General features: G+C 44.4%; 1 protein-coding gene across 1 annotated transcript; it reads left to right on the top strand.

Moving 5' to 3' along the window:
* Positions 1–2,325: 2,325 nt before the first annotated feature.
* On the top strand, positions 2,326–17,519 carry Ly9 (lymphocyte antigen 9). The gene is made up of 10 exons (XM_055613281.1): positions 2,326–2,446; positions 4,125–4,454; positions 7,362–7,637; positions 8,126–8,473; positions 9,849–10,121; positions 11,081–11,191; positions 12,282–12,335; positions 14,636–14,967; positions 15,311–15,382; positions 16,917–17,519. The coding sequence occupies exons 1-10, from the start codon at positions 2,326–2,328 to the stop codon at positions 16,980–16,982; spliced, it is 1,983 nt and encodes a 660-aa protein (XP_055469256.1). The 3' UTR covers positions 16,983–17,519.

Here is a 17,519-nt window from a genome sequence, read left to right as displayed (position 1 = left end):
TCTTCTTGTGGAGCTCCTGTCCCCTTCAGATCTTTCTATCTCCCCCTTTTTCATAAGATTCACTGCACTCTGCCCAAAGTTTGACTTTGAGTCTCAGCATCTGCTTTAATACCTTGCTGGGTAGAGTCTTTCAGAGGCCCTCTGTGGTAGGCTCCTGTCCTGTTCCCTGTTTTCTCCCTCTTCCAATGTCTACCCCGTTTGCTTTTCTGGATGAGGATTGAGCATCTTACCAAGGGTCTTCCTTGATTAGCTTCTTTAGATGTACAGATTTTAGTATGATTATCCTATATTATATGTCAAATACCCACTTATAAGTGAGTATATACCATGTGTGTCTTTCTGCTTCTGGGATACCTCACTCAGGATGATCTTTTCTAGTTCCCACCATTTGCCTGCACATTCCATGATTTCCTTGTTTTTAATTGCTGAGTAGTATTCCGTTGTGTAAATGTACCACAATTTAGTATCCATTCTTCAGTTGAGGGACATCTGGGTTGTTTCTAGATTCTGGCTATTATGGATAAAGCTGCTATGAACATGGTTGAACAAATGTCCTTGTTGTATACTTAAGCATACTTTGGATATAGTCCTAGGAGTGGTATAGCTGGATCTTGAGGTAGCGCTATTCCTAATTGTCTGAGAAAGCGCCAGACTGATTTCCAAAGTGGTTGTACAAGTTGACATTCACACTAGCAATGGAGGAGGATTCCCATATCCAAGCCTCTTTCCTAGCTACTTTAGCCCTTACGTAATAGGCAATTACCTAGTGACTTTACTTCCTCTTCTGAGGAATGGGTTGGTGCATTTATGCTTTAGTGAAAAATTGTTGTATTATATCAGGCTGAATTGCAACATCATTATTACCTTTGTATGAGAATAATGCATAGTTTAAAAGATGGATATGCATACCACGTTGACAAGGTGGACTTATAAAGATGAAATTTATAGGTCAGCTTCCCTGGCCTAACAGACGGCCGGAGAGTTGCTAAAACATTAATCTCCGGAGAGATTTTTTTGAATCAGTATGTCAAGTAAAGGGGATCATCTTCACCAAGTGAGAGTGAGCAATATCCAATATTTGAGGCCCTTAATAGGTCAAAAATCAAAAGAACAAATTTGTTCAGTTACTCGAGGCAAGATAAAAGAAATTATACTGCTGCAGACTCATTTTTCAACTCACCCAATTCTATAAGGACCTGGACAAATGAGACTTACTGTGCAAAGACACTGCTACAAATCCTGATAACCTGAGTTTGACCAACAGAACCCGTGTAGTGGAAAGAGAGAACTAATTCTCCCTCCCCCAAGAGCACAACACTTGTGACATCTGACCCTAATGCAGTGTGATTGGTACCACTTCTCCATGTCAACTAAAAGTTGCTCAGTTTCATGAAACAGGAAGCCAGCACAAGCTGGTTTCAACAAAATAGGATATTTATTGGGCCACTGTGCTCATTATCTACGGCTGTATAAGAAATTGCCCCAAAACTTAGATGTTCAAAGCAATAGGCATTTGTTATTTCATCACTGTTCAGATCAAAATTCCAACATGGTTTAGCTGGGTACCTCTGTTCAGGGTTTCTCACAAGGCTAAAATCAAGGTATCAGTCAGGGATGTGGTCATATCAAAGGAGTGGAGGTCAAACTCGTGACTTTCGGCAGGTGATAAGTCCTCACTGACTGTTAGCCAGAGAAATCAATTCCTTGGTGCACATTGGCTGAGGGCATCCCCTCAGTTTCTTGCAGATTTCTCCAGAAGCTGACTTACCATTTAATCCCCAGCTTCCCTCAGAGTGAACTAAGGGGGTGTGATGGGGTAGAGATAGAGAGAGAATGAACGGGAGAGAGTGTGAGATGAAAGAAATAGAGAGAGGAGAGAAGAGAGGGATGGAATGAAAAATGGAAAAGGAAGAGATGGCAGCCATAGCCTTTTTTTAATCCTGTATTCGGAAGTGACATCTCACTAGCTCTGTCACATTGTATTCACCTTAAGTCCAGCCTGAATCCAGGAAGAGGGGATTACACAAGGACTGAATACCCAGAGGTGGAGATATTTAGCAGGCATCTTTAGAATACACCTTTAGAGCCCCCCCCCTTTGATGCTAAAACAAGCGAAGCTCGGCTCTGGTTTACAAATTCCTTGAAGGATCTGGATGTGCTTGGACCTCCACCCTAGTCTGAGCAGATGCAGGAGTCTGCAATGCTCAATATGAACAGCCCACACACACACACATACACACACCACGCATGCGCGTGCACCCACACGCTTGAGGAAGCTGTGGTAAGTGCCTCTTCCTTTAACATGAGCTCTGAAAATACATCATCATGGCGGATCTAAAGAGACATTGGTGTGCCTGGGCTCTAGAGGTCTCTGATAAGCTGAGGAGGAGTCAGCAGCAGGTACTTCCTCCTATCCTGTGGATCCTTCTCCTCTTCCTGCTCATGGGTAAGTCCAAGTTAGAACCACCACCGATTGCTACTAGCAGTCTCTGAGGCTGGTCATCTGCCCGGAAGGTAAAGTCTTGTTGGTTAAATCAGGAAATTACCATCTTGTGGTAATCACTCTGCAAGTCTGCTTTACTCTGAGATGTGCACATGTGTGAGAGCCAGTATGTATGGTGTGTGTGTGTGAGAGAGAGAGAGAGAGAGAGAAAGAGAGAGAAGGGAATGAGAGAAAGCATACACACTGATGCACTATGAGGTGACATTCTAGCCCCAATCTTAAATAACCCTGTTATCAAATCATGTTTCCTTCACCCCCATAGTTTCCTGCTAAGAAATGCTGGCTCTATGTTGTTTCCTGTGTAATGTATATAAATTCAGAGGGATCTGAGCAAACCCTTCTGACGACAAGCCACCTTGAGACGTCCTAGGTGCACAAAAACTGTTAGAGTTTCTTCTACTTCCTGTCTTAACTCTTACATCCCTTGTGCTGGAGAGGTTTCACATAGTCAGGTGGCCCTGGGCAATATGAATCCTCCTCCTCCTCCTCCTCTTCCTCCTCCTCCTCCTCCTCCTCCTCCTCCTCCTCCTCCTCCTCCTCCTTTCTTCCTTCCTTGTTTCCCTTTAGGCTACACTTTTGCGTCTTCTTTTTCCCTCATATATTTTTTTCCACTCAGAATCTCTGGAGTAGCCTTGCTCTAGATGTTGTCTGATTTGATCTAAATTCCCAGTGCACTCAACAAAGCCTTGGAAGCCTGGAATCTAGGGATCTAGGCTGGGGCCACCCAGAAGATACTGCAGAGTCTTCAAAGGAAAAATGAAACACCTGAGCTCTTCAGAGCTTTGATAACAGTGTTTACCAGCAATATGGATCTTGCTTGAGACAAAAATAAAATCAGGAGTGGCCAAAGGCTAGCATCTCTTCCCAGCCCTAAGCCAGACATTACTATGCCAAAGACAGTCTAAGATCCCCTAGAGGATGAGGTAAAAGACAGTGTGATAAAGAAATATTCAAACTTGAAAATAACACTGCTTAGTACAGTAGCATGGAACAGTCCCTATGGGGGAATTTTCATTCTTCTAGTCTCTTAATGATGGTCTTCTCCCCACGCTGAGCATCTATGTTCTACCAAGGAGTTAATTTACTTATTCTGTCACTCACCTAGCCATCTCTCCACCCCTCTGAGTATCTTTCTATTCGTCTTATTTCTAAAGAGATGACGTCTTTTTGCTTTTCTAGCTCTTTGCGATTTGCGGAAACCTGCTTTCATTTACGTTTTATCATAATCCCCCTGTACATGATGTAATCATGACGAGTTTATCAGTCTCACAGATCAATAGGCTGACTCTAAGAAAAATTCAGAAAAGTTCACCCAGTCATAGTCTAATTACCAATAAGAACAGAAAGTTTGAAGAAATGCTTTATTGATTACTATAGCTGCTTTCATGAAAAAGAGTGTGGTGAATGAGTGGAGGCATGCATGAATGAATGAATGAATGAATGAATGAATGAATGAATGAATGACCTTGCCAGCCAATGAGCTTAGAGGAAGAAGGACTAGAGTCTCATTCATTTCTCAGCATATGGAATTTGTAACAAGGACATGTTTATTGAGTGAATGAAATAAACGTGCCTTTGAGAAGATCCGCTGTTCCTCCAAGTCGCTCTTCTCTCTCCACAGGACCAGGAGCCTCTGGAGAGGAAACACCCCCAAAAGTGATATCAGGGACCCTAGGGGGTTCTGTGACTTTTTCCCTAAACATCTCATGGGATACAGAGATTGAACATATTGCCTGGAATTACCCCCCAAAGACTCTTGCTATAATGGATTCCAAAAAAGATATAGTAATTCTGGACAGAAAATACAGTGGCCGACTCAAGATCAGCAGAGACGACTACTCCTTGTATATGAGTAACCTAAACAAGGGTGATTCAGGATCTTACCAGGCTCAGATCAACCAAAAGAATTCTAACGTAACCACAACGGAAGCATTCTTACTGCATGTCTACGGTGAGTTCCAGAGAGCTTGGGGGATTGTCCGCCCCCTCAGCACCACTGGTCCCCATCCCTAAAATCTCTGTCTCTGACCTACCCAAATCCATGTTTTCCTCACATACAAAATTAATTCACCTCATTCCATCACCCCCCCCCCAAAGTCTTAACCTACTCTAGTATCAACTTTAATTCCAAAGTATTATCTGAGTCAGGAATGAATAAGACGTGACATATAATTCATTTTGAAGCCATTCTCCATTTGTGAACCTATGAAACGAGGCAAGTTGTCTGCTTCCAGAATACAGTGGTGGTTTTCTGAAAGAGGGAAAAATTAGAAAGAGTGGAGTCACAGACACCAAGGAAACCTAAAACCTACAGTGACTAGTTTCCTTATATTCTGAGGCTCAATGCTGTACCTCCTGGGCCAGTTATAGTGACAGCAATGCCTTCTATATCCCCTGGGGTGACCACCCCAGTCCTTGACCTTGGCAACATTCTGGCTCAAAATCCAAAAAAGTAAAACATTCAATCCTACGGCCCACCTGTCTCTTCTGGGCTCATGGTGACAGAAAGATCCTGACAGTCTTTGAACTGCCTGCCGTTGAGGTCCTTTCCTTCTTGATGGCTAGCATGAATTCACAGCCCTGCCACTCATTGCATTGTCTTACAGAATTCCAAAAGGCTGACAGCTTTCTTTCTACCCTGTGCCTGTTCCTTCAGTCCAAGCTTATGGTGCTTAGTCAATACAGTCCATAAATCACGTGCACTCTCTCTTCAGCAAACCTTGTCCACACATGTGTTCTCTCCAAATGTGCTTTCTTATGTTCGGCAATATAAATAGACAAAAAAAAAAAAAAAAAAAAATCCCTGTTTTTCCCCTTCCATTTACCTCTCTCCTCTTGATCCCTTGTGCAAGCAGTTAAGAAAAACAAGGCAGTGCCCTCAACACTTTTTAAAGATTTGTTATCTATTTATGCGTGTGTCTGTATGTACATGTTCTGCATGCGAGTTCCCAGGGAAGACAGAGGAAGATGTCAAATCCCCTGGAACTGGCGTCACAAGAGAATGGGAGCCACCCAGTATGAGCACTGGGAAACAAACTGGACTCCTGTGAGAGCAGAAAGTGCTCTCCACCACTCGTTCATCTCTCCAGCTCCTTATCTCCAACGTGCTGCCTATAAGTACGTTTTGTTGCTTAAACATTCTACCTCCACCAAATGGTAGAATACAATTCAGCCAAGTTCTAGCCCACTTTACGTAACCTCCACTGCTCTCCAGTTTCTAATGGCATATTCCTAATTTCTGAAACATCAGCAGAAAGACCTTAATTGTTCTCAGTTCTCTCACTATACTGTTTATAATTCATATATATATATATATATGATAATAGATTTCCTTTCAGTGCCCTGTTCTCTTTCTGAATCTTCAGATGGCTTTAACATCAGATTTCTACCAAAAGCTTCTTGAAGGCAATGTGGACTTTTACTAACATGCTACTCAAAATTCTTCCAACCTCAACCTTGATGATGGAGGTGTACACCTTTAATACCAGCACCAAGAGGCAGGCGGAGCTCTGTGAGTTCAAAGCCAGCCTGGACTACAGAGTGAATGCCAGGACATCCAGGGCTACCCAGTGAAAGCCAAAAAAAATTTTTTCCAACCTCTACTGGCCAGTTCCAAAGACATCTTCCATATTTTTAGATATTTGTTACAACAGCTCACTTTTGGCATCCAAATCTCTACTGGTTCTCTAAGGTTGCCGTAACAGAATATTATTGGCTGATGGGGCTGGAAAGATGGTTCAGTGGTTAAAAGTACTGGCTGCTCAACCAGAGGCTCCCAGAACGCACATGGCAATTAACAGGGGTCAGTAACTCCAGTTCCAAGGGAATCTGATGCCCTCTTCTGGCCTCCTTGTACACTGCAGGAATGTAGCACACAAATGCGAGCAGGCAAAACACTCATACACACAGGTTGGTTTTGTGGTTTTTTACTGTATTAGTGGCTGAATAGATTAAACAGTAGAAGTGTGTTTTCTTACAACTTTACAGTCTGATCAAGAAACCAGTTTGGTTTCTTCTGAAGTCTGACTTTGGATTAAAGAGTCTGTCTTCTCTCTATGTCCCCTCAGATGGTTGTCTATGTAGTCGGTGTCTTATTGATCTTCCTCTAATAAAAATGATAGATAGAACTGGGGCCTACTCTAACTTATTTTTTTAATTTTTTATTAATTACACTTTATTCATTTTGTATCCCCCCCATAAGCCCCTCCCTCCTCCCCTACTCTAACTTATTCACACATACTTTCAAACACAAACTTGTCTCCTAAGTCATATTCTGAGACACTGGGTTTGGATATATGAAGCTTTGAGGAAAATTATTCACTTCATAATGATATTTTTCTACCAGTCGGGTAGTTACTGACTCCAGAAAATAGACCTTGGGGGTAGTAATGATTACCTTTCTAAAACCACCTATCCTTTTGCTTTTTTTTTTTTTTTTCCAATTTGGTGCGTCTAACTATCACCTGTTCAAAAAACAAATTAAACACAAGGTTGAACAGAGGACGTGCAAATAAAATAAAATAAAATAAAGCCAAAGACGAAAAGGACTGAAAGCAGTGGGTTCTAAGTTCAGAGCAAAATTCAGGGATGATGAAAATTCTAGAAAGCGAGCTCCCCGTTCCTAGGTCATACGCAGCGCACTGGGGTCCCAAGCTCAGGGCAGAGATGGGGAGAGTCACTCTAGCAGGAACTTGGAAATGCTGTGGTAAGAAAGCCAGCAGACAGTGTCTCAGAAACACAGAGGCCCTCGCCCTAGCCTGCAGACACAACCCCGAGCTTTTCTCCCAGCACCTCCTCCTTCAGGTAGCCTTCCCCCGATAAGAAGGGAAGCTGAGAGTCTTCCCGTTATCCCCCTCAGAGAAGCTGCAGGAGCCCCAAGTCGCCGTGCAATCTGTGACCTCGTCTGAGAATGATTCCTGCACCGTCACTCTGATCTGTACTGTGAATGGGGCAAAGGACGGTGTCCAATACAACTGGACCCAAAAGGACACGCATTTTAATAGCTCCCAAGGGAGCCACATCCTCACAGTTTCCCAGAGCATCTGTGACCCGGACCTACCGTATATCTGCAAAGCCCGGAATCCAGTCAGCCAGAACAGCTCCCAACCTGTCCATGTCTGGCAGCTCTGTGCAGGCAAGTGGCTCCAATCAGACCTTTCAGGGGACTCTAGAAACATCCTGAGCACCCATGGAGTCTAAAGTTCAGTTGTTGGTGAGACATAGATGGAGGAGAAAAGAAAGGGGACAAAGCCAAAGGCCTTCTGCTCAGGGGCCAGGCTGGGAAACCCTGGACACTGCGGCACCCCAATGGTGTAACACAGGAGGAAAAGGGGGTTCTAGGCAAAGGTCTAAATTGAGCTTTACTTGTGCAGTAGTGTCTACCAGGATTGCTTTAAAAGGGGTGTGGGGGGAGGACTGGGCAAGCCAAGAGTAGAGTGAAAATAACGGAGTAAAAGAGAGCAGTGGGGACGCCTCATCAAGGCGGGGGGTGGGGTGGGGCTATGGCAAGAGGAGAGGTGGTTCCAGTCTCCAGCTCGGCTTGGGGGTTCGGGCGGGGGTGGAGGTCAAGGGAGATGGGAACACAGGCTCGCTGCAATGTCTTGTCTCTGACTCCAAATCCAGGGGCCTCCAGAAGAAAAACAGCCGGAGAGACTCTGGTAGGGATCCTGGGAGAGTCGGTGACCCTGCCCCTGGCATCTCTGGCCAGTCAGGACACAAAGAAAATTGTCTGGGTGTCGAACGCGAACACGAGCACGTCGATTATCAGCAAAGACTGGCAAGGAGCAGCAACGGCCGACCCTCACCGTGAATTCAGAGGTCCTGAAGAACCGAGGGTGAGGATCTCTGACCAGGACTACTCCCTGAAGATCACCAGGCTGAAGATGGAGGATGCCGGCCCCTACCACGCCTACGTGTGCTCAGAGGCCTCTGGAGATCCCAGGGTGTCATACTTCAACCTGCTCATCTACGGTGAGTAAGGCAACCATCAGGGGCGCAGACCCTATCTGCCAAGGCATTTCTTGATCTAGGCCTCCGACGCCCGACTTTCATCTGTCCGCACTTTAGGTTCCATCGTTTAGAACAAGGGTGGGAATAACTAGGTGGAGACAGAGCAGAGAGGAGGGAAGCTCTTGACCTCCCAAAACACTGAGACTCAAGAACATGGGCCACTTCCATGCCCAGAGCGTGAAACACAGAATTCGAATTCTTCCTCCTAAACCTTGGGCTCTACAGGACGTTGGTTTGATGATTTGTGCCGTTTAAGCCTGCCAGCTCCTTTCCCTGTCCATTCACATACCATAAGCACAGTCCCTGCCCTAGCTGACTCATGGATAGATGCTTACCGGAGCTAACCATCTACCCACAGCCCCGTTAAAGTGTTCAGCAAGCTGGTTAGGTTTATGCTAATTGCATACAGTGACTCAAATACTAAAAGTTAAAAATATAATTTAAAAAGATTTAAAGAACGTTAAGTAAGACATTAGCAGCCAGAGGACAAACCTAAAAGACAGACTTTTTAATTAGAAATGCTTTTTAAAATATTTTAAAATAATTGTGAGAGCTGAGAGGGTAACTCAGGTAGAGTGCCTGCCAACCACACAGGAAGCCCTGGGTTGGATCTTGAGCACCACACAGACCAGGAATAGTGGCTTCTGCCCATAATCCCAACACTTAGGATGGGAAGAGAGGATATCAAGAACTCAGGAGCGCCCTACGCTTCATGGCAAAAGTTGGAGGTCAGCCTAGAATACACGAAATCCTGTCTCTAAACAAATAAACGAATGCAAAATAATTTCATTTAAACAACAGACATTAATGTGATGTTTATTTAAATATTATCTTTTTTTCTTTTTAAAATCCTTGGTAATGTTTAAAACAGTATGTTTAGATCAACTGCACTTGTTCGTGTTGATTACCTGGTCATCTTGTCACTCTAAGACAACGTGTGGACCAAGTGGTGTCCTTTGTATTTCCCTTTTCAGTAACAGCCCTATTTCACACCTGAGTCTCAGGTCCATGGAGGTGAAGTGATGCACATGGCATTTTGTAGGTGATGAAAAGACCTTCACAGGCCTTGTGACTCCTGGGGTGGGGGTGGGGGGCACAACACATTTTTTTTTCATGAATGTATTTTGTTCTTTCCGTCTTCCTTTTTTTTTAGTGTGTGTGTGTTTATGTATGTGTGTACGCAGGTGTGTGTGTAAGTAGAAGATAGTGTTTAGGAATTGGTTTTTTCATTCCACTATGTAGGTCTTGGGACTCAAACTCAGGATTTCAACCTTGGTAGCAAGCCAATTCGCTGACAAGTCTAGCTCTACACTGGCTCTGCCTTTCCCCCACATAGAGAGACTGAAGAAGCCCAGTGTCACGCAGAGTCCCGTGCAAAGAAAGAACAGCCTCTGCAAGGTCGTCCTGACCTGCTCAGTGGAAGATGGCGGAAACAATGTGACCTTCACGTGGATGCCCCTGCAAAAGAAAGCTGTTACGTTCCAAGGGAGCTCACAGCTCAGCATCTCCTGGAAAAGTGGTGACCATTTGCCTGACTTCACCTGCACAGCCCATAACCCTGTCAGCAACAGCTCCAGCCAGTTTTCTTCTTCTGAGACCATCTGTTCAGGTTGCTCTCTCTCTGGCTCTCTTGATCTTGCTCTAGTTCTTTCTCTCTCTCTCTCTCTCTCTCTCTCTCTCTCTCTCTCTCTCCACTCATGCTGCAGGATTTGGGACTTTGCTTTCCAGTGTTTGTGTTCCCAGCTGTTTAAGAAAGCCAGTGAGGGAATATAGGAGGGAGTCCTTGCAAGCATCTTGTCAGTGTTATGGGATCCAGACACATAATTCTAATCTTCTGATAGCTGTGTTATTCAAAGCAAAAAGAGACACACATGTTGGAACTGCCTGTATCCAAACACTCGGGAGGCTGAAGCAGAAAGATCACAAACTTGAAGTCAATCTGTCTGTCTGAGCCACAAAGGTAGAATTTGTCTTAAAAAAAAAAAAAAAAAAAAAAAAAAGCTGTGGATTTAACTCAGTTGGTAGAGGGCTTCCCTGGTATGTGTGAGATCCTGGTTGTAATCCATAGCCTTGCGAAAACTGAAGAAGGAAAAAAGCAGGAAGAAGGTGAAGTCTGCCTAGGACGTGATGGTGCAGGAAGGCTGAGCCTGGAAGATAGACCTAGAGCCTGGCTTCACAGGAATCTACTCTTTTTTTTCCTTGGACTTATAACTTCTGTCTCACTTATAGAAAAAGGCAGTAGTGCAGCGGTCAAGACTGCTTTGAGCCTGACAGATCTCATTCATATCTTGTGTCAGATACTTAAAACTCTGGGGCTGGGTAAGCCATAGATCTCTCTCTGGGGAGTCTGTATCAGCTTGTGTACTGCTGTAACCTCTTGCCTAAAAGCATTGCTAAAAACAAAAATAATAATAATAAAAAATGCTATAGGATGAATAAATGAAAGTAAGTATTTTAGGCTGTCATAGGATTTTAAGAGTCAGTTAGGATGCTCATTGTGTTCTACCAGTCATTTGCTCTGCTATCCCTATCAGTATTTGCATTAATATCTTCATTTTTCTCTTTAAGGCCCTAAGAGACAAATGAAGCTTGGGATCCTGCTCCTCCTGGTGTTTATTGTCCTTTTATTCTTGGGGATAGTCCTCAGCAGTTGCTACATTTTGAAGCGAAAGAAACATTGTAAGTGTTCTAGATTAACTACCTACACCCTTAGGAGCCTCTTCGTTTGTGACCTGTAGAGGCTTCTAAACCCTGCCTTGAGCCCTTGATATTTCTTTCTCCTGACCTAATTTCTTCTCCCAGTAAAGGAAAAGCTAGATATTAGTTGAACATCTTTAGCTAAAAATAACTGTAGCCCAGCTGAAAATAGCTTAGAGTTTATAATTTTTATTAGTCTATGTGTATGTTGTTTTGTCTGTGTGTATGTCTGCACAGCATGTGTGTACCCGGTGTCTGTGAAGGCCAGAAGAGGGCGTCAGATTCCTTGTAACTGGAGTTACGGATGGTTGAGAAACAGCAGATAGGTGCTGGGAACCAAGCCCAGCCCCTCTGGAAGAGCAGCCAGTGCTCTTAACCACGGAGCCGTCTCTTCAACCCTAACTAAGATTTTTATAGAGTGTGGGGGAAGGACAGGGACAGGACTTTCAATTTCATGACTCAGCGGCCTTAATGGGCAAATGTCAGCAGAGACTCGGGAACCACCAGATCTCTCCATATCTTATCTGTGCTGTTCTCATACGGCTTGACTCTCCTGCTGCTATGTAGCTGTGGGTCGAGGGGAAGAGTGGCCCACTGCACAGCAGTGTAGCTTCTGGCAGACACATGCTAATGGCTTCCTAAAAGCTGGGCAAGGAAGATGTTTCTCTCCAACTTCAATTGGAAAAATGTCAGGAATAGCTCTGATAAACAGGTGGAAGTCATATGGTCGCTGCTGGGCCAATCACTGCAGACAAGGAGATAAGTGTTCGTGACTGGCGTCTCCCTCTAGAATCTTAACATTAGAGTGATAACGGATAATTCTCAGAAAGAGTGGGCAGGCTAAAATTACTTGTAGGAGAGTGAGAGAGTTCTCTCCTCCAGAGAGATGCCAGGAAGTCCCATGACATTCATTCCAGATAAAGATGACCCTGGGCTCTGGTCACTACTTCCCATGACCCTCTGCTTCCCTTAGGACCCCCTTCTTCCCCATAGTCTCCTCTAGGTCTCACAAAATCAAAGACAGCAACCTACTCACAGTCCCCTTGGTGACTTCTTCTGCTTGGTTCCTCAGGTACACCTTTGGTCATCAGGTACAGCCAAGCCGAGGCTCCAGCAGAAATACCAGGTAATATCATCGGTGACTCTGGAACATGGAGCTCCTGTTCCATATGTTAGTCCAAAAGCCTAGCTACTCAAAGTGCAGTCAGCCAACCAGCAACATGGATTACTTAGCAGCTTTTAAAAATGCAGAATCTTGATCGCTACCGCTGGAATACTGGATCCATATGTCTGCTAAAGTTTTAAAAAGCAGATGCTGATAGAAGGTGGTTTGGGAACAAAAGCTTGGATCCCTTAGAGTTAACTAGTGGAACTAGGAGGCGTGGTCTATCAACAGGAACCTCTTGGGTCCGATGTTGGCTGTTACCACCTGAATATGACCTACTATGAAGACTAGGCTATTTTCTCAATTCTGAGGATACAGAAACAAAGGCCAGGTGAAATAGTAAACCTATGACATGAGCAAAATCAGAAGCTAATTAAAATTAGGTGCACAGAGCAAAATCAGAAGCTAATTAAAATTAGGTGTACAGACGCCTAATACTCAAGAGCAGGAGTTCTCAACTTGTGGGTCGGGGTCACATATGGATAACCTGAATATCATATATTTATATTACAATTCCTAACAGCAGTAAAATTACAGTAATGAAGTAGCAACAAAATGATTTTATGGTTGGGGGTTACCACACCATGAGCAACTGTATTAAAGGGCTGCAGCACTGGAAAAGTTGAGAGCCACTGCTCAAGAGCATCGTCAGTGGGTTTCCAACTTGACCTAAGCTAAGGAATGCTTTCATGAAACAAACTCTTATTCAGAACTCCAATAGCACAAATCATATAAAAGCAGAACTGTTCCAGTAGGTGTGGGGGTGTGGAGCTGAGATGTTTGCTCTTACTTCCTTAAGCCCATTCCATGGTGCCCCAAATTACCAGCTTGAACTCCAGAGCTCTGGCATGCTAAAGAGTCCCTTACTCTGTCTCCTCAACCCAAACCATGCTTAAACAAAACAAAACAAAAGACTCCCTGTCATATCTCATGGAGAATATTTACCAAGGAGATAGAGTCAGAGAAGGGACTGGGGATGAAGTCATTACACAGTGGAGACTTTCTGAGAGAGAAATGCAGACCCCCCAAAAAAAATGGAAATGGAAAAGAAACTATCAAGGACTCCTCATGGCTTTGCTGTGTTCAAAGGTCAACATCACCCAGCTGTCAGATGTATGGAGTCAGGTCAGGTGATCCTGTTTAGACTCTACTTTTCTCCCCTATCAATGATAGTGTCTTGGGTAACTCGAGCTTCAACTTTCATTTTTTTGTTGAAAAAAAATGGAGGTGTTTCATCTTATGTGAGGACCAAAACGTAGTGATGTCCACAGTGGTCACTCAGTGATGATTATTGTTAAGTATTAAAACAACTCATACTTTAGTTTTCCTGCAACACAAAGCCAGAGGAAGCACCAGGGACCAAGCCACTTGCATCTAATCTTGGCTCTACCCTGTAGGTGAAGATACCCTTAACCTGTATGTGATCCAGCTTCTTCATTTCTGTGTTCCATGATGCTTTCGGCAGATTAAAAGCATTTGGACCATTGCATGATCACGTCATAGATATTTAGCGAATGGTAGACATGTTTATTCTATATTTGGGTCAAATGAGCTGTTTTATTTACCCCAAATCAAGGTTGGTACCAACTCAGCATGTCAGGTTAGTTACTTGTTCTGATGGCACTATGCCCAGACCATTGCACTTGCTAAGTATTATGAATGTGTTCCTTTCTCAAGGGAGGGTGCTCCATGCTGCTCCCCACACAAAATACGTCCTGACACTCATCCAAAGTTTGCCTTTACTTTAAAGCCCACCTCGATTCTGCAGTGTTCAAGATCTCCCTTGTTCTAACCGGAAGTCACATCCGCCCACCTCAGTGTTTCCCTTACACCCTCCATGGGATACCTATCAGAGGCCACAATATGTTAATGAATAATGAATATTCATATATATGGCTCCCCTTCCTCAGACAGACAGTGAACTCCAGGGCCAGACCTAATTTATCTTTGTGTTTCCACAGGACACCTACCTGTGTCCTTGGCACAGTTTATTCAGTGGGTTAGTTCTCTTCACCAGAGTTACTGGAAAGACCATCACACTCTATATAGTAGACATTTATCTATCAGCTGAATAAATTATTTGGTGATCAGAAAGGAGGAAGGGGGAACATACAGGAGCTCCATAATGGAAGACAGATGAAAGCCCCCCCAGCCTTGAGGTCTCATCTAGGATAGTATTCAGAGCAAGCTGGGTCTTTGTAGCAAGTCAAGAAAGATGCGGGGGTGTCACACTTTTGTTAATCCTGCCCAATGTGTTGTAGAAGGCCCAGCCGGCCACATGAATTTTGCCATGCTCTCCCAACGGTACGAGAAACTAGGCATGGCCAACAAGACCGAGTGCCAGTCTTTGCCCACATCAGACAGCAGCTCTGACAGCAGAGCAACAATAGAAGAGACTGAGGAGAAGAGCAGAATGCACAGCACTGCCGACGGTAGAAATGAGGTGTACGACTTGGCCACTCAGGAGGACGCTGCATATGACTTGGCCTCTGAGGGGCAAGCAGACTATGAAGCAATCACTCCAGATGATGCAGTGGTTAAGTCTGAGGATGAAGAGGAAATGGCTTATGCACAAGTGTGCCTGAGTGCTCAGGTGAGCACTTCTGACTAACACTCCTTCCTTCTCCTTCTGCTTCTAGGCTATCTGATGGCCTGGGCAAGTTCTTACAAACTGGGGTCTGTCTGGGGATAGGCCAAAGGTTATACAGACAGACACGCAGTTCAGCCATGACTACCCAACCTTAAGATCCTTTGAAATAGAGGAACTCATTCTTGGGCCATCAATATAGGGGAGCAGAGAATAAGGGGAGCTGTCCCCAGTTCTCAGCTTCTGAGACCAGAACACAGTGGGATGTCATGTGGCCTCAAGGGCTGTGGGTTAAACTGGAAATCTCTCATTTGATGGGTAACGCTTGTCTGATACCCACCTGTTGCAGGGAAAGATGCCAGTTCCTCAGAAGGAAGAAGACTCACATACAATCTACTGCTCTGTTCAGAAACCTAAGAAGGTGAGAATAATTTTCTTTTTCCCAAGAATTGTAAAGAAACTGTTCATAATGATTTTAGCTGAAAGTCCAACATTCCCGTGGCTGAGGACCTCAAATCTGCTCAGTATGTAAAGCTCTGACGCATTCACAGACATGTGTGTGGCTGACCCTGAACATTTAATAATAGATTTTATTTTCAACATTGACAAGAAATCTATAGAAGTATTATACACACAATATATCCTATGTGTATCACACACACACACACACACACACACACACAATTTTAAGACCCTGGCTCACCAAAATGGTAACTTACCAAAACAACTGAAAATTAGCCAACAAGTTAATGCCAAGAACTGCAATATGTTGGTTTTGTTAGAGTGCTGAATGGGTTGCCTAATGGCAGAAAGTTGAGCTGGGCTTCTAAAGATAGATCCTCTGCCAGGTATGGTGGCATAGCCTTGGGTGGTTGAATCAGGAGAACTGCCAGTTTTAGGTCAACTGGGATGTGTAACAGGACCCTGCCAAGGGGCAGGAGGAAGAGGCAGAAGATTGAATGGACTCAACAAACACCTGCTCAAATAGCAAGTTACTTCATCACCCTCTGCCTCCTCCTGACTTCAAGCCCATGGTTCAATGCTTAGAGATTTTACTTTCCTCTCTGGTTTCATATTTTTGTTGTTGTTTTGTTTGTGTTTGGGGGGTTTGGGGGGAGGTTGAGACAGGGTTTCTGTGTGTAGCCATGGCTGTTCTGGATTCACTTTGTAAACAAGGCTGGCCTCAGACTCAAAAAGATCCACCTGCCTCTGCCTCCCAAGCGCTGGGATTAAAGCTATGCACCACCACTGCTCGGCCAGTCTAGTTCTTTGGGTCAAACTTAAAGCTAAGACTGTTGATTGTTCTTTGCTCCGACTTTCAATGTGGCCACCACCACCACATGCCGGTCTACACAGAATCCCCACCGTAACCTACAGACACTGGAAACCAGGACATTTCCTCAGCTCTGCTCTTGGCAGAATTTGTCAAGCTGTCCTCGGAACTTTCAGGAGTTCTAGTTCTGGGTTCAAGGCCATCATCTTTGGACCAGGAGTTTCACAAACCAATATGAATCATTTTCTAACCCACATCTCTGGACAGTGTCTTGACACCTAACCTTCCTTCATCATCAGCTCAGGTTTCATCTCTGTGGAGTATTGGCTCTATATTCCCCAGAACTGAGGTCTAATTGGGACCCAACCTCTTCCATCTCAATTGTTACATACATGTTTGCCTTTTTGCCTCCAGTAAAGGGCAGAAACTGGAACCACTCAGTAGTAGCTCCTGAAATGCAAGGTGCTTTATTGTCATTTTTAAACTTCTAGATTTGCTGTTATCTCTCTAGTTCTCCCCTGTGAGGAGTCCAGCCAATGGCCCTAAGTGCTAGGAGACTTCCCATAAATTATAAGATGACTTGCCCTGGCCTTGTGCTCTTACCAGCAGAAACTGAGGAGAGTTGGACTCTCTGAGGCTTTGGTAACTTCTCATTCTCTCATGTTCTTTTTGACTCATTTAGATGGTGCAAACAGCACAGGAAGATGCTGAGGATCCTGGAATCTCTACCTATGAAAATTTCACCTGAAGTGAAAAGCAGCTATTTCTCCTGCGGTGAGAATTTGGAGAAAAACAGAGCTCGTAAATCCTACTGTTTCTGCAGAAAGAGCACATCAGAATTTCTTGCAGTAGCTCAGACTCGCCTGAATTTCATCTCTTCCTTTTCTTCTAGTCCCCATTACCTCATTAGCCCATTTATAGGTCAGGCCCAGGCTCCTTGGAGCCTACAGGCTCTGAACATCCTTGCTTTATTTGTCTCTATTCATCCATTACGATTCCTCCTCTGATCTAAAACCCTGTGGAGAGGGGAACCAGACACCTTTTCTGCCTCTGAATGACTACTGCCTCCGCAGGGAGCTGTCCATAAGGACAACCTTTCCTGCCTCGGTCTACTGCCTTCACAGTGAACTCCTTGTACATTTTGCATACTTTGTATACTTTATAACCCCTCAAAGAACGACAGTGGCCAGACCTCTGCCTAAGGAAGGCCCAGCAGCCCAGTGTCTCTCCCCCTCCCATCCCTGACCTCTGTAACTGTCATCTCCAGCCCCTCAGTAGGACTCAT

The sequence above is a fragment of the Psammomys obesus genome, unplaced genomic scaffold (assembly GCF_907164565.1).
Source record: "Psammomys obesus unplaced genomic scaffold, mPsaObe1.curated_primary_1811, whole genome shotgun sequence".
In the NCBI taxonomy this organism is placed as follows: Eukaryota; Metazoa; Chordata; class Mammalia; order Rodentia; family Muridae; genus Psammomys; species Psammomys obesus.
The sequence above is the reverse complement of the archived record's forward strand: the minus strand, read 5'-3'. Positions and strand labels throughout refer to the sequence as shown.

Bases quoted from the DNA above. Each gene is read 5' to 3' on its own strand.
- Ly9 (XM_055613281.1), top strand. From the start codon at position 2,326: ATGGCGGATCTAAAGAGACATTGGTGTGCCTGGGCTCTAGAGGTCTCT. The intron at 10,122-11,080 runs GTTGCTCTCTCT...TTTCTCTTTAAG, and splicing joins TTCTGAGACCATCTGTTCAG to GCCCTAAGAGACAAATGAAG. The intron at 12,336-14,635 runs GTAATATCATCG...AATGTGTTGTAG, and splicing joins GGCTCCAGCAGAAATACCAG to AAGGCCCAGCCGGCCACATG.